The 23,486-nt window shown below is 36.5% G+C and overlaps 1 protein-coding gene across 4 annotated transcripts in view; it reads right to left on the reverse strand.

Annotated features, from left to right (window-relative positions):
* Window positions 1–379: 379 nt before the first annotated feature.
* Window positions 380–23,486, reverse strand: part of KLHDC1 (kelch domain containing 1) — a 75,850-nt gene continuing 52,743 nt past the window's right edge. Inside the window, exon 13 of one of the 4 annotated variants that reach the window (XM_072629469.1) lies at window positions 380–2,581. In XM_072629469.1, the coding sequence (XP_072485570.1) occupies window positions 2,566–2,581 (16 nt within the window). In that variant the 3' untranslated portion in view covers window positions 380–2,565. Of the gene's footprint in view, window positions 2,582–4,045; window positions 23,430–23,486 lie in introns of those variants that run through there. The other 3 variants (XM_072629468.1, XM_072629467.1, XM_072629470.1) reach the window with 3 other exon arrangements.

The raw sequence follows: 23,486 nt of genomic DNA on the forward strand, positions 1-23,486 counted from the left end.
AAATGGGAAAAGGACTCACATGTACAAAAATATTTACAGAAGCTTTTTTTTTGTGGTGGCTAAGAAGTTGAAATAGAGGGGAATGCCCATCAATTGGGGAATGACTGAACAAGTTGTGGTATATGAATGTAATAGAATACTATTGTGATATAAGAAATGATGAACAGGCAAACTTCAGAAAAACCTGGACTTATACGAACTGATGCTGAGTGAAATGAGCAGAACCAGGAGAACATTATACACAATAACAGCCAAAGGGTGCTAAAACTGTTTGTGATAGACTTAGCCCTTCACAGCAATGCAAGGACCTAAAACATTTCCAAAGGACTCTTGAGGCAAAATACCGTCCACATCCAGAGAAAGAACTATGGAATCAGAATGCAGAATGAAGCAGACTATTTTATTTCATGTTATATTTTGTTTTTCTCATGGTTTCTCCCATTTGTTTTTTCTATGCAAAGTGACTAATGTGAAAATGTGTTTAAGAGGAATGTATATGTAGAATCCATATAAGATTGCATGCTGTCTTGGGGAGGGAGAAGGGAGGGAGGGGGAGAAAATTTAAAACTTATGGAAGTGATTGTTGAAAACAGAAAACAAGTAAATCAATTTTAAAAAATAACTGTAATCAGTTGGCCTTTAACTACCAAAATTGAGGATCTTCAAATTTAAATGTCATGACCATGACATATCAAAACTATCTATTTCCAGAAGAAGGAAGACAATGGATTTTTGAGAGAACATATGAGGCTAGTTGGATCATTGTTTCAGTTCTCATTTTTAATAAAAGAATTGTATATGCACATAAGAGGGGAAAAAAATGTGCATACCCTTTGATCCAGCAATACCATTTCTAGGGCTATATCCCAAAGAGATCATAAAAATGGGAAAAGGACCACATGTACAAAGATATTTATAGCAGCTTTTTGTGGTAGCCAAGAACTTGAAATTGAACAGATGCCCATCAACTAGGGAATGGCTTAACAAGTTATGGTATATGAATGTAACGAAATACTATTGTGCTATAAGAAATGACAAACAGGAGGACTTCAGAAAAACCTGGAAAGATGTATATGAACTGATGTTGAATGAAGTGAGCAGCACCAGGAGAACATTATACATAGTAACAGCCACAGTGCGCAAAGACTGACTTTGATAGATTTAGCTCTTCTCAGCAATGCACAGACCTAAAACAATTCCAGGGGACTCACGATGGAAAATGCCATCCACCTCCAGAGAAAGAACTATGGAGTCTGCAGAGTGAAGCAGAGTATTTTCTTTCTCAGTTTTTTTTTCTTTCTCATGGTTCCTCCCATTCATTCTAATTCTTCTATATAACAAGAGTAATGTGAAAATGTTTAATAGGAATATATATGTAGAGCCTATATCAGACTGCATGCCATCTTGAGGAAGAGCGAGAGGAGGGTGGGGGAGAAAATTTACAACTTATGGAAGTGAATGTTGAAAACTAAAAATAAATGAACTTTAAAAAAAAAGAATAAACAGATCCCCAGTATAAATAATTGTACTATTTCTCCCTGTAATTCATTTAACTTTTCCTTTAAGTATTTAGATGCTATGCCATTTGCTGGAAATAGTTTTGGTATTACTATTAATGCATTGTCTATGGTACCTTTCAGCAAAATATTCTTTCTCTGTTTATCTCTTTTTAAGACTATTTTTCCTTTGTCTGAGATCATGATTGTTATCCCTGCCTTTTTTACTTCAGTTGACCAATAATAGATTGTGCTTCAGTCGTTTAACTGTTTGCACCTCTTCCAAGTGTGTTAACACCATCTAATTACATTCTGCTTCCTAATTTATTTAGCTACCCTTTTCTGCTTTATGTGTTAGTTCATCCTATTCACATTCACAGTTGTGATCATTAATTGTGTATTTCCCACCATCTTATTCTCTTACATTTTTCATTTTGTTTCCTGCCCAGTCTTGAAGAGTTTTGTTTTGCTTAAAACTAATTTCATTCCTCAACCTACTCTCTCTTTGATCTCCCCCTTTTTCTTCTCCCCTTTCCCTCCTATTTTCCTGTTGAGTGACATGTATTTCAACACAATAGTGTATATTTGTATTTTTCCCTCTTTTGACCAGTTCAGATAAAAGTCAAGCTCAAGTGTCACCTGATCCCCCTCTCCCTCTTCTTCATTTATATAGACTTCTACTTGCACAACCTAATCATGTGAGATGATTTTCCCCATTTTTCCTCTCCTCCCACCCCATGTAGTTTTCTTCTCCTCCTTTTCCATTCTTCTCTTAAGATTATCAAATAATAACAGAAACACTTCCAGTCCACTTTGTCTAATGAAACTACCTATATGATGATGGAATTCTGAAGGGATCCATTTACAATCTTTCCAATTTATTTGTATGTAAAAAATTTATCCTGGTTTAGTCCCTTATAATGTATTTGTGTATAATGATAATGTATTTGTGTGTGTGTATGTATGTGTGTGCATGAAACCATCCTTTGTTGGATTCAGATAAGAGGAAGTTTCACTTGATGCCTGCTACTCTCATCTGTTCTTCTGTGTTTTTATACTCTTCTCCTGATCAGAATTTCATATTGCTGAAGAGAAAACAGATTATATACATAAATCATAATGGGAAGAGAGAGAAGAAGGCAGATTATAAACAATGTTTTCCCAGGCTTGAGCAGTTTCCCATGATAAACTCACAAATCAAAGATGATATAAAAATCCTGGGGTCCTGTGGGAGAAACATTGCTAGAGTCTTTGACAGTCATTATTTAGTGAGTCACAGGACCAGAGTTCTGGGATGTAAACAGGTTCTACAGTATTCTGCTTTCTTCACTTCAGGTATGCAGGCAGTGCTACCAGTGATTGTGAGCCCTGTCAAAGTTTGATTATTTTAAGCTTCATTGTAAGCTCTCTCACAAGAGAGGCAATTCTGAAATATCTAATTAATTACACATATCATATTGATTAATATGAAAATCGTAATTCCCTTCACAGCACCTTCACAATTAATAGCCATGTATTAGAGTATAAAACCTCAAAAATTCAGAAGAGAAGAATCAGATCTTCTAGTGAATGTAATACAATAAAAAATATAGTAAATAAAGGGCCTTCGAAGCAAAGATTAAAAATTACAAACTAACTTAATTCCAAAAAATGGGCCAAAGATAAAAAAAATCATAGAAACGATAATTTCATTAAGAATAATGACTACTTCTAAAATCTTTCATTAATTAAAAAAAGGGCAGATCAACAAACTGAGCGGGCAACTGAAAAAACCAGAAAGCCAAGAAATTTAAAAACCTCAATTAAATACAAAATAGAAATTTCCAAAATCAAAATGAGAGATTAACAAAATTGAAAACAAATAAAACAAAACCCTGAATTAATAATAAAACTAGGAACTGTTTTTTAAATGAAATATGTAAGCCACTAGCTAATTTGATGTTTTAAAAACCAAATTACTAGTATAAAAATTAAAAAGGTATATTCACAACCAATAAAGAAGAAATAAAAACAACTGATAGGAGCTATTTTGCCTTACTATATGTTGATGAAAACGACCATCTTAATGACATGGATGAATTTTTATAAAAATGTAAATTGCCCAGGTTAACAGAACAGGAAATAGAGCATTTATGTAACTTTATCTTAGAAAAAGTAAGCCCTAAGTATATTTCCAAAGAAAAAAGCCACAGAATGTGACAGATATTGATAAGTAAATTATAGCAAACATTTAAAGAATAATTAATTCAAAAATTTCATAAATTGCTTTAAAGAAAAGGGGAAGAAGTTCTCATACCAATGAGAACTTTTCTATGACACAGATTTGGTCTTGATACCTAAACCATGAAGAGTCAAAACATTAAGAAAACTATATACCAACATCCCTAATGAATATCTATACAAAAAACTTAAATAAAATGCTATCAAGGAGATCATAGTAATACATCATAAAGATCGTACACTATGACCAGGCTGAATTTATATCAGGAAGACATGGCTGGTTCAATATTTCTAAAAGAAACTATAAACATAAATGACAGTGTAAATAATAAAAACAACAAAAATCATATGATTATTTCAATAGATGGAGAGAAAAAACTTCTGCCAAAATACATAGCCCATTCCTATTAACACTAGAATGTATAAGAATAAATGGAGCTTTCCTTAAAATGGTAAGTTGTATCCATTTAAAACCAAGAGCAAGCATTATCTCTACATATATTTAGCTCAAAGCCTTTCAAATAAGATCAAGGAAAAAAGCAAGGCTATCTATTATCACTATAAAATTCAATAGAGTAGAAATGTCAGCTATTGCAATGAAACAAGAAAAATAAATCAAATGATTAAGCAGAGGCAAAAAAGAAAGAAAAGCATCAATTTCTGCAGTAACATGATGGTATACTTAGAGAACTAAAAAACTAATCAAACCAACGAACAATTACAGCAAAATTACAGAATATAAAATAAACCCACACAAATCATCAACCTTTTTTATATTACCAACAAAATTCAGCTAGATAGAAAGTATAAAATCCTTGGGAGACTACCTAACAAGGCACAGGAAATATATAAACACAATTATAGAACACTTTACACAAAGACAGATCTAAAAAGCTGAAGAAATATTCATTGCTCATGGGTAGGTCAAGCCAATGTAATAAAAATAACAATACTGTATAAATTAATTTACTTATTTAAGTGCCTTATCAAACTACAAAAAGATTACTTTATAGAACTAGAAAAAATAATTTATAGAACTTGAAAAAAATTTTTAATTTATTTGGAGGATGAAAAGGTCAAAAATTCCAAGGGAAAATTTTTTTTTTTTAAGTGGGAAGGACGGAGACCTAGTACCAAATCTCACACTATACTATAAAACTGTAATCATCAAAATAATTTGCTATTCAATGAGAAATAGGATAATTGCTCATTGGGACAGATTAGGTACACACTAGAGAGAAACAAATGAATACAACGTAATACTAAAGCAATACAGATAGTAGCCACCATGAATATGCATGCATATTTCCAGGGTAAATTCAGAAAACGTGATAAACTCTCTTCCTCAAAGACAAAACCAAAGTATTTATTTGGGACATCATTAGAATACCAAGAGTTAAGATTTAACAAGGTACTTATCACTAATTCAGAGAGTGCTAACATCTTAAACCTTCTTTCGGTCAGGCCTCCCCACAAAAAGAAGTTCTCCTAGACAAATTCCTCCCTCCACTCATTCAGTTTGCTTCTCTCTCTCTCTCTCTGCTCTGCCTGCTCTCACTCTCTGATCCTGTTCTCTCTCTCTATTTCCTCCTTGGGCAAGTTCCTCCCAGTCTAAGCTCCATGTGACCCAGGCTCCACATGAGTTAAGTCAGAGTTCAAAGCAAGTCACACAGGCCAATTATTGGGCAGAGAAGATGTTCCTATTTTATTAACATAACATTCAGCCCCAAGATCTTGAGTCCATTATGTAGGCTGATGGGACTTTAGGGGTAATTTGTATCAACATAAATTCAATAACAATACAAAAGGGATAATACAAAATAAACGCATAAACAATATCTCAGGATGATGGCTTGGGCACAAGAACCCCATCATTACCCCATCAGAAGAATGGGACCCCAAATCCCTTGGGGGAAGGGGTGAAGGTCTCATCTTCTGAAACTACTGCCTGTTGAGATTGGACATAGAGCTGTCCTTGCCTCAAGAGGTCCCATTCAAGGGATCAGTTCCTTAGTTGGTATGTGGAGCTTGGTCAATGCCAGGTCCAGGGGTGATATATCAGTCTTGGACAGAGGGTGACATCCAACTTAAGAGGTCAGTCATCCACACGTGGAGGGGCACTAAGCCTGTAGGAGACAAATCTAGCAAACATGTTAAACAAACAAAGGCCAAAAAGAATAAGGAGACAATAACCAGAAACAGAGTAAATATAGTAAATAAAGGGCCTTCGAAACAAAGATTAAAAACTAGAAACTAACTTAATTCCAAAAAATGGGCCAAAGATAAAACAAATCATAGAAGCGATAATTTCATTAAAAATAATGACTACTAAAATCTTTCATTAATTAAAAAAAGGGCAGATCAACAAACTGAGCGGGCAACTGAAAAAACTATAAAGTCAAGAAATTTAAAAACCTCAATTAAATACAAAATAGAAGTTCCCAAAATCAAAATGTCAGCCAAAGGGCTATAAAAATGTGTATAGCCTTTGACCCAGCAATACCGCTTCTAGGGCTGTATCTCTAACAGTAAGCACCCCAATATACACAGGAGGGCCTGCTACACAGGTTCTTTGATCTGCTTTTCTAAAAAGAAAGGTATCTTTTGAGGGGTTAACAATATCCTTTAAACAAGTACATATATCACTCACCAATAGAGAAAAACACAAGTAGAGAAATAAAGACCAGCAGACAGGCTTCCAACTGTCTGACCGTAAGCAATACATATATCACAAATCAACAAACAGGTCCAACTGTCTGACCACAGTTACCAGAGAGGAAAGCACCAATATCTGGGTTTTCAAAGCTAGGGAGCTCCTTAGTGGATTCCCAGAGTCTTGTCTGGCCAAACAAAACACTTCTAGTTAGGACGCCCGAAAGTAAAACCTCACTGTCAGTATTTATACATTTTTTAGAGCCAGAGGGCATCACAACCCTTGAGAACCCAGGGCCTCATTAGAAACTTACCAAAGATGTGAACCTTTCTACAATCTTCCCTAACCTAACTCCTCTTAATGGGCAGGCCCATTAATGGGTAGGGAAGATCTTTAATCATTCAATCAGAGGCACTTGATTATACTAAAACAAAAACAGCGAAAGATCCTACTTTGCTTGCCATTACAGTATCCCAAAGAGATCATACAAATGGGAAAAGGATCAACATGCACAAAATATTTATAGAAGCACTTTTTATGGTGGATAAGAACTGGAAACTGAGGGACTTCCCATCAAGTGGGGAATGGCCTAATAAGTTGTGGTATATATTGTGATACAAGAAATGATGAACAAGAGGACTTCAGAAAAACCTGGAAAGACTTACATGAATTGATGCTGAGTGAAGTGAGCAGAACCAGGAGAACATTATACACAGTAAAAGCCACAGTGTGCAAGAACTGTTTTTGATAGACTTAGCCTTTCATAGCAATGCAAGGACTTAAAACATTCCTAAAGGACCCCACTAAGTTTGCTGAGGGTTTTAGGGACATATCCCTACAATTTGAACTTTCTTGGGATGATCTACATATTCTTTTTCCTACCTGCTGTACAGTTGGAGAGAATAGGGGGATCTGGGAGCAAGCCCAGAAATTTGAGGATCATATGGCTAGCAATGATCCTACAAAATACCCCCCAGGAGCAGCTGCTGTTCCCACTAGTGACCCAGGACGGGATTATCAAAAGAATGAGGACAGAAGAAAGAGAGACTGAATGGTAATTTGCCTGTTAGAACGCCTAGAAACTGTATTTCAAAAACAAGTAAATTTTCAAAAAGTTAGAAATTACTCAGGGAGTAAAGGAAAACCCTGCCCTTTCTCAAGAATGGCTAGTAGAAGCTATTAAAAAGCATACAAATTTGGATCCTGATGCCATAGAAGGGGCAGCAATCCTTAGCATGTATTTCATTAATCAGTCTGCCCCAGATATTAGGAAGAAACTGAAGAAACTGGCAATGGGACTCCAAACACCTCAGGCCCAATTACTGGAGACAATCTTTGGAGTCTTTAATGACAGAGACCTCATTGCAGCAGAGGAAAAAGCATGCAGAGCCAGAAAACATGCTCAATTCTTGGCTTTTGCCATGGCCAAGAAAAGACCCTGGGAGCACCCCTCCAGGGTGCCCCCTTGGAGGAAGGCTGGCTACTTGGACAATGGGGAAACCTGTTTTCAATGCCACAAGAAGGGTCACTGTTCCAAGGAGTGCCCCTCCAGGGCACCCCCCCAGAGGGTGCCCCAGGAACCAACCCCTTGTGGTTCCATGCCCATGTGACCAGGAGGGACATCAGAGGAAAGATTTTCCCTCAGGTTGCAAAAGTAGTAGAGCCACCCCCCCAGTACCCTGTCCTCCAGTATTCTCAAGACTTGGAACAACAGGAAAGCCTGGGTGCTGGCAGTGCTACCACTTTTTCCACCTCTCTCGCCAAGCCCTGGGCAAAAATGGAGGCTTGAAGGTAAAGTTACCCACTTTAACATGGCTAAGTTCTCTGCTTTAACCAGTTACTCTGGCCCTACCTGCCCACTGACCCATCAGATCATAGGCATGGAAGGGGATATTAAGAGATGTCTCCATACATACCTCCTCCCCAACCTAGTTGAGGATCTGTTGTTTAAATGCTCCTTCCTTATGATCTCCTCTTGCCCTATCCCCTTGTTGGGAAGGGACCAGATGGTAAATCTGGGGAATCAATTTTCTCTAGTTAAACCTCCCATCTCCCTTTTGCCTCTGTTCACTAGATCTCCCCATGTTTGCTTGAAAGTGTGGGAGGCAGTCAGGCCAATTTTTTGGGATCCTGGAATTCTAGGGCAAGCTATTTCTGCCACTCCAGCCATTATTAGCCTCCCAGACCCTAAAGTGTTCCCTCTTCAAGGTCAATATCTGATTAAGCCTGAGACCTGGGAAGGACTACAACCTCTAATTGAAAAATTCCTCAAATATAAAATCCTTGTCCTTTGTTCATCTCCATGCAACTCTGCAATCCTTCCAACAAAAAAGCCTAATGAAGAATACTCACAATTTATTTTTGCCTTTGAATGTACTCTTCCTGGGGAATCAAGTCCAGATCAGCTAACATGGACAGTCTTGCCCCAAGGGTTTTGAAATAACCTTCATTTATTTGGCCAGGCTTTAGGAAGGGATTTAAGAGACCTGAAACTGTTGAGGTTCAGGGGTGCTGGGGACCCCAAAATACTGACAATCCAGGTCCTCGAATGAATTCGACTCAAGCCTTCTAAAAGTTGAAGAAAAACAAAGTCTATTAAAGATTTGCCATATTGTGTTGGCTCTTAAGAAGCCTAAGCATTTGTAATGCTTGTATTCACCAGATAGAATCTCAGCTAGACTGAATCTGAGCTGGACTGAATCTGAGTGCCTTAATGGAGGCAAGATGAAACTTAAATCTGGTAGTCTAGGGTGATGGGAGGAAGGGTTTAGGGAGGGTCTTAAGGAGAAGTCCAAGGAGGACCTCAGTGGGACTGGGGTGACTGGTCAAGTGTTGGAAACAGCTGGAGGCAATCAGGAGATATCAGATAATGGAGGGCATGGGTCAGAAGCAGGTGTCACCAGGTAGTCTGGGGTCCCTGGGACCACTCTTAGTGTTAAATAACTGTGTTGATATTTTTTTCCTCCCTCTAAGGTGAGAGGTTTCCAGGTGTCACACATTACATTTGTTTTCCAAATGCATCTATCAGCTGGGCTGGTTTTTTTTTCCCCTCTCTCACATACTCCCACAAAGGCACTTGCACTGGTCTGGTGAGGGGAAGAAGAGGTGAGAGAGGGGCAGAGAGAGCTGGAAGATGAGAGGCAGGCAATCGGAGGGTTGCTTCAGTCCCTTCTCCTGAAGCTAAATGGTGAACCAGCCCTTCCTCTCTGCCTCCTCAGGAGGCATGGGGGACTGACCTAAAGTACATTTTCTTTTCTTTTTCTTTTTCTTTTTGGATCTGACTAGGAGAAATTTGTCTCGCTGAATACAGCTGACTTTGAGCTGACCTTGCCTGACCCCAGAACTACAAATTGCCTGAGATGGTCAAAACCAGTTACAAGACCATGAAAATCAGTTTTAAAAAGAAAAAAAAAAAAAGCCTGTCCAACCAGAAGTTACTACTCCCCAAGCATCATTAGCCTTCTCCATGGACTTTCAGTTGTTATACAAAACAACTTTTGTAACAGCTTTGAGAAGCTGTACCTTCCAAGAGATTCTCTCCCCACTGAAATGGATTTAAACTCCATCCCTCCCTCCCCACTTCCACCTCTACACCCCACCCCCATCCTTCATGGGCAATCTTGCATTCCAATACCTCGAGGTAACTCCAGGTTGCAATCCCCTTGCCTGGATTAGAAGAACATTTGTTGTTGCTACTTTGGTAGTCTCCCTTTTTCAAGTAGATAGTGTGAAAATACATATTTATGTCAGTTTTGTTTTTCTTGGCTTCTCAATGGGTAGGGCACAGTGGATGAGAATTTAGAACAGAACAAAATAAAACTCAATTAAAAAAGCAACAAACATCCCAAATTTGCTGACCTTTTCTGTCATGAAAGTGACTGCACAGTAGTATGCTAGTGTATATAAGGTGGATTTATTTTCTAAGATACTAGTTCCCAGGATCATGGCTTGTTAACAATTTTACTGGGCTTGTGTATAATTATATAACCTTCAGACAATATAAACATTTGAGTTTAATTGTCCACTGCACAGGCTCCGTGCTAAGTCACCTTGATATTGCTAAAGTTAATGTAAACTTGTAAGGCTATTGCTGGCAAATTGCCTTCATTGTGTACTTCTCTATAAATCAAGTGAGCACTAGTCAGTAAGTGGGGAATGTGAGTGCTATACTTGCTTCAGTCAGCCCCCATTGAGACTTTGGGGAATGTTGTTGGAGTTGGTGTCCCTACTACTCTTATTCTCACCTACCCCTTTCAGAAGAGTAACTAAGGGGTACTGTAGGAGATGTTTGCTCCCATTATCAGCAACCCCTTTGAGAAGAATAAAGTAATTAACCCCTTATTATGTCTCAGTTGCTGTCTTTCTAGCTGCCTCGATCAAGAGGGAACCTACTAGAGTCTGGAACCCAAAAGCTCCTGTCTTAGAGCTGCCCAGCAGATAGTTCAAGAAAAATAAATAATTAATTTGTCTCCTCAAGGTAAAAGTTATATTTTTCAAAAAAATTATAGCTTTTTTTTTATCACTTTAATTTCTCAATATATCTCTGCATCTATCTAAACCCATTCCTTATAACAAAGAATAAAAAAAAAATTTGGGGGGTGGTGAGTGAGAAGCAATTCAGCAAAACTAAACCACAAAAATCAGGTCCAACACTTCCATAAAAAGGGGAAGGATATGCATTCTCATATCTCTTTGGGGCCAAACTTGATCGTTGTAATCACACGGTGCTCAATTTTGATTCTGTATGTGTTGTGGTTCTTTCCATTTACTTTTTTGCCATGGTGTATATTTTCCTGGTAACTATCTGTTCTGCTTCTTATAAAGCTTTCCATGAGCTCATGTCTTCCTATGTCTCCCTGTATTCTTTATGTTCTTCTATGACACAGTAATGTGGGAAGCAAGAAAGTTCTGTTGTCCACATTCCTGGGTGATTGGGGGTTGTGACCTAGCATGCACAGGTTAGAGGTCAGAGACTAATGCACAGGCCCAAGGAGGTGTGTGAGGAAGGGCCTATCAGAGAGGAGAACATGGAGTCACATGGCCAGGGGATGGTGTCTCGGGAGATCCAAAGTTCAGAAAACGGTATAAGAAGTCCCATCTTCCTGCACATGTTATAGTCTTTCTGTAACCTTACTGGGGAGGCTACCCATCCATTCAGGGGGCATAGATGTAAAGATTAATAAAGGCTTTCCTAATTTCACAACAGGTATTGTTCTTTATTTAAGGTGAGCATGTTTCTCCCTTTTGGGGGCTTGTTAGACTGGCTCACTTCTAACAGTAACATCTCATAACATTATCATATCACAACCTATCCTTTCCTCAGTGAATGGAATCTATTTTGTTTCTAGTTCTTTGTTACCATGAAAGAGCCTCCATAAATACTTTAATGTACATTACATTTTTCATTTTATCTTTGACCTCGTTGGGGTATGTGCCTAATAGTGGACTCTCAAAGAGCATAGATGTTTTAGTAATTATCCTAGCATAACGCTAAATTGCTTTCAAGAATTGTTAGACCAATTCACAGCTCCACCAACAAGATAGTCATGTTCCTCACTTTGCACACCCCCTCCAAGATAGACCATTCCCATTTTTTGTTATTTTTGCCAGTTTGCTAGGTATGAGGTAAAACCTCAGGGTAGTTTTGATTGGTATTTCTCTGCTTAGTGATTTGGAGTGGTCTTTTATATGTTTATTTCATATGTCTAATACAGTTTTCAATTCTTCATTAGAGAACAGTGTTTTTATTATCCTTGACTATTCATTGGGGAATGGATCTCAGTAGGACATATTTGTGTTACTTCTCTAAATAACTTGGATATCAGACAAAAGTAACTTTTTAATAATTAGTGAGAAAATAACTGCTTTATGAAAAACTCATACTATGGAGACTATATATAATTTTGTTGCCAAAAATGATATATCTGTTATCTATAAAAGCTCATATCTGAAAACTTCAAAAACTTGGAAATGGTAATTTCTAACCTGTTTAAAAATCTTCTAAATGAAGAGCTTCAGTGGATTTTAAAACCTCTTGTTTAAAATATAAAATGCAATACCTTCAGATTATTTTGCTTGAATACTGATTGAAATAAAGACAGAATTATACCAGGCAAATTTCACTAAAAACCTTTGCATGATTTATAGATAGAAACTCCAAAGACTGGAGTTCCTGGATAAGGTCATCTGGAATGAATTCATAGACTCAAGCAGTCTTTAAGTCTAGTTGGCAAAGGTTTATTGTTACACCATACCGTGGGCAAAAGTTCTTAGGGAACCTGTGATCTAAAAGGGATACATTTAAAGTTTATATAGGACATTCTATAGTAAAACATGTGCCAAATATGCTAACTAGGTGATTCAGGGCAGGATTAGGGAGTGGTTAAGGAATAGTCAGTTCTTGAAGGAACATGCATTGTTAATATCTACTGCACCACCAGTTTACCCAGAGTTCATCTGGAAATAGCCCAAGGTGGGGCTACACGGAGGTGTGGTTTTAGGCCTGCAATATCATTAAGTCAACTAATAGTCAGGGCTGACTAAGAAATGCCCAGACTGCCACCATTCAATGTCTAAGTCTAGGATACACATAATGAGGAGTCCAGAATGCATATAATGAAGCAGGGAATTGGTATAGATAGTTAAGCGGGTACTAAATATCTTTACGAGCTAGTACAAAGCCAGTTTAAACTAATAAATCCTGTAAGTGCAGTTTGCTACTGTACCAAGGAGAGAGATAACTGTTTTGGGGCCCATTCATGATTGTTAGGCATAGTGTCCTTAGGCTGGGGAGAAACTTCTAGAGATAATGTTTTGAGGCTAGGGAGAAACATGATCTTGGAATTGGGGTCCAAACACAAGCACCCAAGCACCCCATCAACACTAAAGTATCATGATTTACTAAGTACAGCTAATGATGTATTTCTTCTACCTAAAGTTACATAACTTTGTTTAATATGAGGAACAGCATGGACTAGTGGACGGTCAGCCCCTGAGTCAAAAAGAACTGTGTTGAAATCATGCCTTTGACACATGCTGCCAGTATGACATTTGGCAAGTCACTTAACTTGTCATTGTTCAGAGGTGTCAAATTGCATTGGAAGACAGAGTTTTCCTTACCAGGGAGTTCCCTATATAAGAGAAATAGAAGATCCAGTTCCTATCCAAATCTTTGTGGGATGTCTTTTTTTAGCTCTGTCAGCTGTTAAAATATTAAAATAGTGGAAGTTAGAACCATGTTCAAAATAAATGGATATGCATATATTGGAGGCATATACTCAAAATTTTTTTTACAAGATAGAGTGTGCAATAAAACGTATTTGGAGCCTACTGGCACAGTTGATAAAAAAAATTAGCCTTAGAGTCAGGCTGACTTGGGTGCAAGTGTCTTTAACACATATTGGGTATGCATATAATCCTGAGCAAGTCCATAAATCTTTCAGTGCTCCTGAGGAGTTCCCCATGCCAATGAAATTACAGACGCAGATGAAAATGTGAACAACAACAAAAACTTCTATTAGCGTTGTATAGAACACTGGTGCTCTTCAAGTTGGGAAGTGTTCTCCTTGATGTGCTTTACATCCGGTCAAGTTGGTCTACTTGCTGAAGTCTTCTACAGAATATAAGCTCTTTGAGGACAAGAGAGGCTTTCACCTTTGTCCTTGTATTCCCAAGCCACAGCAACTGACATGGCACATTAATAGAAGCTTAAACATTTATTGACTGTCTTTAGGTTCCCTCTAGATTAGCCTTTCCAAATTAAAGAAAAGAGAGAAAAACCTCAAGAGATTTTGCTGGCCATTTTGGCAATAGCATTGTATTTAGTGTCAGGAACCTGAATTTAAATCTGACTCTCCTACTTCCTACCAGAATAACTTTGTATAAACCATTTTGACTCTCTCTGCTTCCATTTCCTCAAATATGATGTGAAAAATGAATTTTTTAGTAATGTCTATCTTGGAAACTTAGACCTTCCCCCATCCCTCTTTATCTAATCTAATGGTTCTATTCCTGCTCCTTGTGTTGCCCAGACAGGTCAGGGAAAATGTTGATTTCCTCCCAATTGTCAAGACAGGTGATATAGAAATTGAAGTCTCCTTGACCAAGATTAAGTGACCTAAGTCAAAGACCCCAAGACCCTCATTTTAACACAGCCCACCTCCCAGTGTGTTGACCAATCACGGTTGATTGGCATCCCTTGGGGAACACACACCTACAGCAGGGGCCTATAGCTCTGTACCCCTAACCCCGAAATTGAGCCAGTTCTGGACTATAACTCCCATGCAATACATGTTGCCAGCTTGAGAGAAGTTAAAAAACGTGGACACAACCTAATTTTGTTTGTCTTTTCTTAGAACAAACTCTGCTGAAATTGATACTTTAATGGTGCTGCGACTCAGAGATAAAACTAGGCCTTGGACTCTTCCTTGACAGTACTTGGGGCTGGACACCCACAGTACTCTTTCCTCCTGAAGTCCCAGCTCTGAAGGGTGGATGTGTCTTACCCCCAAAATCCCTGATCCTTATCTCTCGGACTCCCTACATTAGGTTGCAGTCCACTTTTCTTTCCAACCAGTTCTGGGGGCAGAGACCTCAAGACAGACCTCCTGAAAGGTAAGGATATCCTTTATAATTTGGCTATTGGTCAGTCAGAATCCAAAATTGGGGATCCAGATAACAAAACTGCTGCCTGTTCACTATTATTCTGATGACCGTAAATACTGCCAGTGCTGGTATCAACTGACTAAAGATAATCCTGAATTATGATGGCCCCACTGGGGTTCCTTTAAAATTTGTGTGCACTTGTCATTCTATGTCTCTATGTGTGTAAAATGACTGTCATGTTTGTGCTGATTTAAAATGCAACCAGGAAAAACTTCTAAGGTCTGTAATTAGAGAGAAGACTGGGAAAGAACTTCCACCTCAGGTTTTTAGCAGGAGATTAAGATTTTTGGGGGGGTTTCTAATGATGGGGTACAGGTCCAAGCCAAGACCTATTCCCCTTGGATCGGGAGGGCTTTTGTCCCATTAGTCTAAAGGGCCCCGGGGAAAGTCTGGCCTTTGGGGGTGGGGCTCCTTGGATTCCCCTTCCATTTCTCCCAGGCCAGATACTCCCAATCTTCTAGTTAGCATTCTTTTGATATTCCTCCCTTTGATCCTATTACCAACCACCCCCAACAGGATCCTCCCTGAGTTTGATCTATGGAGACCATCCCAGGGACCCCAGACTACCTGGTGACACCTGCTTCTGACCCAGACCCTCCATTGTCTGATATCTCCTGATTGCCTCCAGCTGTTTCCAACACTTGACCAGTCACCCCCCTCCTTTGACTTCTCCTCAAGGCCTTCCCTAAACCCCTCCTCCCATCGCCCTAGACTACCAGACCACCCCCAGATCCCTCCTACAGACATTTCTGTATGTAAGTTTCATCTTGCCTCCATGAAGGTGTCAGATTCAATCCAGCTCAGACTCTTGTCTAACTGAAATTCTATCTGGCCTGCTTGTGAATACAAGTGTTACAAATGCGTAGGCCCCTTAAAAGCCAACCCAATTTGGAGAATCTTTAATAAACTTTGCTTTTCTTTGGCTTTAACAAGGCTTGAGTGGAATTCATTCAAGCAGGACCCGGACAGTCGGTATTTTGGTGTTCCCAGCACCCCTCAACCTCATCACCAACACTGGCCAAGTTGGGGTTACAAAAATAAAGTTAGATAATAAGTAATGGAACTGAAAAAGCAGGGTGAGGCTCTCCTAGAAGTTAGTTAGAAGATGGAATCAGCTAGCTGCAGCTTTATACTGATAAGATCTAAACCAAGTTGTGTTTAAAATTGCAAAAATAAGTTTTTTAGTCATTTTGATCAGGACTTTTATATCATGGCCTTAAATAGCATCACTTTAGGATTTTTCAGTGATTAAAATGCATATTAGCATTATAAAAGCTGTTTGCGAAGAGTAAGAGAGAAATATAGCTCTCTTGATTTGTAAATTATTAAGGTTTAACTCCCTCCAGATTCTAACTGGTGCAGAGAAGCAGGACGAAAGTGAGTATGATTTTCAATTTGGAAAGCTGTGTTGCTTAGGCAGTCAATTATTTAGTTATTATCTTTGGAAGCTCTAGGGAGGCTTCTGCCTGGGGAAATTGGCAACACCCTGCCAGCATTTAATCAAATTCCTCAGGTCTCAGTCTGGGCCAAAAGCAGTAGTACAACATAATTTTAGAACCCTGGCCCAGCACTTTTTAAGTTAACTTGATGAAAACAGGTGTGATTTCAAGCTGTTTGTAAAACTTTATATACATTTCCTAGTACAAACATCCTGAAATACCCTGGAGGATGGAATGGGGAGCTGAAATGCTTAGGGCAGCTCTTTGTCTGATAAGCTTCAAAAAAGGAAAGGGGACTTCAGCTGTTTAAGGAAATAGAGAAAAAAGGTTATTGAGAGCTGGGAATTGTCACCACATATCTTTTTTTAAGGGAATATATGAACTTATGAATACTATTTTTAAAGGGTCAAGACTACTGGACTTTAAAAAATTAAAATGTTTATGATTAACAATTATAAATCCAGATTTGATTTAAGTCAAAATCTGTCCTGAAGGAGTAAGGACAGCATTTGAGAGTGCTCTTCCAATCAGGATTAAGCACAAAAAGATATTATGATGTGGATATAGCATACATGGTGACTTAAAGGGTTAAGCATAATATTAAGGTTTGCTTTTCCAATACCTCTTGAGGCCCCTCCTGAGCTTGAGAGGTCCTAAAGTCTCTTGCCCTTATCTTGAAATACTGATAAACATTTAATATAAATTTTGGATTTTAATAAGGGCCCAAGCCTGAACTAATCAATCAGACTGTTTTGCTTTGTTCTAAAAATGCCTTTTCCTGTGTTAGTAGTTTCAGGGACCTGTTTATCACAGGATACCTGCCACAAGTTGTGGGATTTTCTCCTTATCCCACGTCACAGAGATATATGCTACAGAGAGGAAATTCACACAGCCTGGAATCATAAATTCCAACTGACAATACTTTGTTAATTGTCTTGTCTTACTAAATTTACCATTTGTTCAACTAAGAGAATTCCTTTCTCATGGTAAAATGTATTTAAGTCAGACTCTTTCTGTACTGAGGTTCTGTACTGTCAGGTTCTAATCCTGGCTCCATGGAATTTATGTACTATTACTTTAAGGAGAATTTAGAATAAGATAATAAAAACATATGCATTTAGCCTGTTGCCTCTACTTTAACCAAACTTTCAGGTTAACAATACCATAAAACTTCCCCTTATCCTGGACCATAAAATTCCTTGTCTCCCTCATTCTGGGTCATGAAGTTTCCTGTCTTCCTTATCCTGTCCTTATAAAAACAAGTCCCTGTCCTCCCTCTATAAATTGCTAGTCCTTTTTCCAGAGTTAGTCCTGCTGCTTTTGTGTCAATAAATCTCACCTTGGTTAGGAGAATGTTGTCCAAGTGAATTCTTTCACACCTGAACCAGCTCTCCCAACTCGGAGCTCAAATTATTTGCCATTAAGAAATTTATTAACTGGTATGACCCCAAGAAAGTTCTATTTACCTCAGTTTACTGTTCTGTAAGGGCATAATAATGGAACTACTTCCCAGGGAATGTTGTAAAATCACAATTGGCATAGGACAAATGCTATCTTAATGTTAACGGTTTAAATTAAATGTAATTATTTCATACTTGGTAACTTTATATGAGTTTTTAGATGTGATCAGTATGCCAATAGCGATGAGATGAATGATTTTCTATTTAAAGCAATTTGGAAGCACATACAAGTAAATTAAGGTCACCTGATTGCTAATTAATTGGCTTTGTTTCAAGTTTCAGTAATTATAATTGTTTATAGTATTATATTTCTAAATTTCCTTATATTATATAATTTGATAAACACATATCACCTATGTTGTTAGAAAAGCAATTTCTCTAATAATTCAGATGCTGTTAGATTAAAAATTGGGTGGTCAGAGATAAAAACTAAATGGATCAGGAAGCTGTTAGGTCATTCTATCTGACCATGTGTAGTAATATTTTGAAGTACTATAATTTAGAAATCATAAATTTCCAAGTTACATCTGTACTTAAAAGGAAGTTTCAGCTAAAATTATTTGGCTATCGCATAAAATTTGTGAGACTGTTAACTAAGCTATTTGGGGTTATTATTTTAATCAAGTATTTACAAGTATTTTTGTGAAAGAAAAGTTGCTAATTTTGCAAAGAACTCATAAAATTTCCTTTGTGACTGTTACCAACCCTGAGCAAGAGTTTTGTGTTGTGGAATTCTTACTGAATAAATGGGTCCTCATTACAAGCACCCTTTTGACTACAGAATTTAGATAACTAGGAATTTTGTGGTAATTAGGAATTTAATTTGTTATAGTAATATCAGGATAGACTGTAAACTGTTTTTAAGAAAGGGAAATACTTTTATGAAGGAACGTTTTGTGTGATTTTTAGAAAGCCTATGAAATTTCCATTTCCAAGCTAATTTGTTGCAATAATAATCTGATATTGATGACAGTTCTGTCCAAACCTACTATGAATTTCTAGTTTCATTCCTAGGTTTGTTGTGTCTTTGGACTAACCTTAAATGAGTGCTTTCTGAGAAAGAGTCAGAGTCAGCAGCTCAATGGAAGCAGCATCAGAGATTTAAGACTAGTGATAAAAAGTTTTGTAAACCAAGGTTCCAAATTTTGATTTTATAATTAATATTTGACTTTATTAAATTATTAAATATATAAAATTTGATTTTATAATAATGGAGACATAAGGGTCAAGTTAACTTTCATTATTTGACCTAGTTATTGGCAGAGTAATTTAAAACTGTGTTAAAATCAATTTTGTAGGAAATTTTAACAAAAAAAGAGGATCTCTCCCCAAGGAGTCAATTAAAGAGTCTGCTCAAGACTGCTTAAACCACACTCCAAGGAAAGAATTTAATCAGATGATGTCTAGAAAACCAGACAGTGATATGATATGAGCCTTAAATGGACTATTTATTGTTTACTTTTTCCTCTTGAGTCTTTTTCTGTGTGGTCTATTTACTTACTAAAGGGACTGCCCCTTTGATTTGTCAATGCATCAATCAATTTCTCCCCTTTCCCCCTCTCACAGTTAACCCCAAACCCCTTGAGGAAGTGTTGACCATATCAGTTAGTAATTCACCTCTCATTAGAATTAGATGGGGGAATGTGAAAAATAATTTTTCTTAGTAATCTTGGAGACTCAGAGTTTCTCCCATGTCCCTTTATCTAATCTAAAGGCTCTATTTCCTTGTATTGCCTGGAAAGGACTGGGGAAATATTAATCCCTCCCTATTGTCAAGACAGGAGATATGGAAATTGATGTCTCTTTGACCAAGATTAAGTGACTTAAGTCACAGACTCCAAGACTCTTATTTTAATATAGCCCACCTCTCAGTGTGCTGACCATTCAGGGTTGACTGGCACCCCTTGGGGAACACCTACTCTTCAAAGGACTTATAGCTTTGTACCCCTAACCCCCAAATTGAGCCAATTCTGGACTGTAAACTCCCATGCAATGCATGTTGCCAGCTTGGGAAAAATTAAAAATGTGGACACAAATTAATTTCATTTGTCTTAGAATAAACTCTGATGAAGTTGACAAAGACAATATGAAAAAGTCTTCTGGGGTCCCTTCCAGATCTAAATCTGTGAACTTATGTAATTTTTAAAATTTAATAAAAACGCTGCATTTGCCACTCTGAATTAGTTACTATTAACAAAGCAAATTATTTTATTTCATTTATAATTGATAACAAAGAAATTACAGATTTTCCAAACACATTTATTAAACAAACATCATACTAAAGGCATCTCTGATAATGGTTGGCATGAGATCAAAAACTTATTTTAAGTTTCTTTGTATTTTGGGGTTAAGGACATTTTGAGATTTCTTTTTTCCTACATAGCAAATTCCAAAAATTCTTATAGTATATATTTTTTCCCCAAACTTTGTCATTTACTCTTTTGTTTTTATATATGTCACTTTCTCCCACTTACTGTCTTAACAGAAAAATCACCAAGAAGTCACCAAAAATCCTAACCCTTTTCTATGCTATTTCTTTGGCTAAGATTATTTCAACTGGAGGATTAAAATACAGATTTTTTCACTGAAACAAATAATCTAGAATATCACTGATAATCCTGATAAACTTCTTAGTATGGAGGATTCAGAATATAATACTTTTGGAGAGTTACTTGAGTGTCAAGAAATTCTAACCAACTGGAAATTTCAAAATAATAAAATCACATGTAGATAAATTGGAAAACATTTTAAAAATTGGAGAAGCATGTCTCTTATCTCTTTTATCCCTTACCAAAAATATTTTTAATCCAACTTCTTCATTTGACAGACTGTATGAACATACTATGACATTGCTATTCCATTCCTGTAAATTTGCTTTAAATCATTTCATATATGTCTTTTCAGAGGGGTATGAGAAGTTGGGGTAGAGAACAAGTGGAAAGAGGAAGCAAGTACTACAATATTAAGTTTAAGATAGTACTTATAAGATTCCTATTAGAGTGTGCTGCTCATGGAAACAAAACCTTGAAAATTAATACTGACTGATAATGAACATCTAAATGAATTAACAACTTTCTAACACGACCACTATACCATATCCTAAATGTACAGTATCAGGAAAACATGGTTTTGAAAAGAGGATAGCCTTTAGGATACCCTGTTCTCTATGTATCAGGTTAAGGGCACCTTACTTATTATTTAGTCTTATGGGAACCATCAATGCCCATAATGGATCACCTTCTAATTTTCTGGATCTATTTTAGCCAAAGAAGTGGAGGGTGAAATTAAGTCTTGTAGAACCAGCTTCTTCAAAAATAGAACTTAAAAGTTGGCTTTGCAAGTTTCTGGAGTTCCTACAGGCCTACTGACATTAAGAAAATCCTGACTTTTTGGGCAGTGAAAGTGTAGAATGGAGAGAAAATTCCTAATCAATGAGGAATTTTTACCTTGCAGGACAAAACTCTTTCATCGAGTTACATCGTGTCTCAAGTCATCAACTTAAAATGGCATTAGTCTGACTTTTCTACTATGTACATGCCACTGTTTAGAAAAGGGACTACATTTTAAATTAAAAAAAAAAAACAACAAAACAACAAAACCCTAAAATAAAGATCTTAAGTAACACAGTTTCTCCAGTACAAATTAAAATGTCTATTTTGAAAACAGGTACTATATACTAAAATAAATGAAAAAAAGACTTTTTAAAGTCAAGGAAACAGCAATTAGAATTCCAATCACTTTCCAAAGAATATATATAATCAGATACTTTTAAAAGAGGTTTCATTAAAGCTGAGGCCATACCCTTGGTTCCCACTCCTAACCCCTTAAACACTAATTACATTTCCATTAAATATTTTCTTAGTCAAATTCAGTATGAAAATATGGCCCAACTATATTACGTAGCCATAAAAATTTTCTCTAACATATAAAACACTTATAAAGATCCTGCATCCAAAATCTGCTATTCAGACTATATATAAAAACAAAACTAATGAAAAATTAGGACTCAAAAATTCTTTGCTTAATTAACACTAATGACTTAATACTGAGCAAAAATAGAAAAATAGTCATTTTCTATATCTTATACAATAAATAAATTTAGATAAAATATTTCAATGCAGAAAATTTCAATTTTACACATCCAAATACTCTTATATACAAAACATATCTCTAAAAACTTTCAGTGATTAGAGATGTACCAAACTATATTATAATTTGCATTGCTAATTATATTTCAATGTAGAAATGTTTCTATGCTAATACATTTAAAAATAGTTAATTTCAATTCTAAAATAAAGATCAAGAATATGGGAGACAAAATAGAAGACTGTGGTCACGCTAAGAAGATTTTCTTTAGAATAGTTTAAAGGATTAACTGATATTAATCTAGTCTTCTATTTTCACATAAATAGCAATATCAGAGATTAAAGTGAAGATACTATATACGTTCATCACCCAAACATCCTGAGCATCACCTCTATATTTTAGAAGGAATTAAGGTGAGGGACTTATTATGAGAAGTTATTGAGTTATCACTTTTCATTCAACATAAAAATTTTACAGGAAGCATTCTTATGAGGCAAATTATATTTTTACAGGATTGTAGGTTACTATATAATCTACTTCTTAATGAACCCACACTACTCAACTAATTGCTATGTTACCATGTGTTACCATGTTGTTGATAGACACAAAATTAACTGGACATTGGATACCATCCATTGTAGCTAACTTTATTCCTCAGCTGCTTAACGTAATAAAGATGTCTCAGGAACATATGTATGTAAAAAAGCAGGACAGTTCAAAGTTTGATATGACTCATCCAAATATTTATATTTTTTCATGGCTAACATAAGCAATATTCATTCATTTATAATGAGAAATTTAAAGTTTTTGTTAAGTTACTTAAGACAATATATTCTCTTCAAAAATTAATGACAACAGTACAATACGTAGTATTTCAGGGTAAATGTATTTCTTCCGATTCCTGAAGTCCTTAGACTAATCTATCATTTTCCTGAATATTTTGTATAATATTTTCAATGAAGAATGAACAATGAAATGTATTTTTATTATGTTAGTTACTAATTTTCCAGAGGAATAACTTTACCATAACTTATTTGAAAGGTGGCCTGTTCTTAAAATTTTAAATTAATATACCATTCTTGTATCTAACATTCATCATTGTTATAGAATCCCTCCAAAAGCAGCTTTTTTGCTGCCAAATACTATTTTTTTGGGGGAAGACCAGAATTAAAACTCTATTAATAGCAGTCTTTTCCAAAATGTTTCACATATTTAATGTATATAGCATATAACAATATTAATTCAAAGATGTTTGTCTGTTTCTTCAGTTTTGGCTCTTTGTTCTTGTCGATGATTAGCTGCAGTCCAAAATGTTATTTTTTTGAGGACTTGCTGAAGAAGCTTTGGAGGTAATAATGTTATCTGACTTTCTAAGATGACAGCATTTTTACCAATGCAGTCGAGACATAACCTACAAAAAAATCAATCCTAAGTTCTTAGACTCAGAAGACATATGAAATATGTAAAC

This window comes from Notamacropus eugenii, chromosome 1 (assembly GCF_028372415.1).
Source record: "Notamacropus eugenii isolate mMacEug1 chromosome 1, mMacEug1.pri_v2, whole genome shotgun sequence".
Classification (NCBI taxonomy): domain Eukaryota; kingdom Metazoa; phylum Chordata; class Mammalia; order Diprotodontia; family Macropodidae; genus Notamacropus; species Notamacropus eugenii.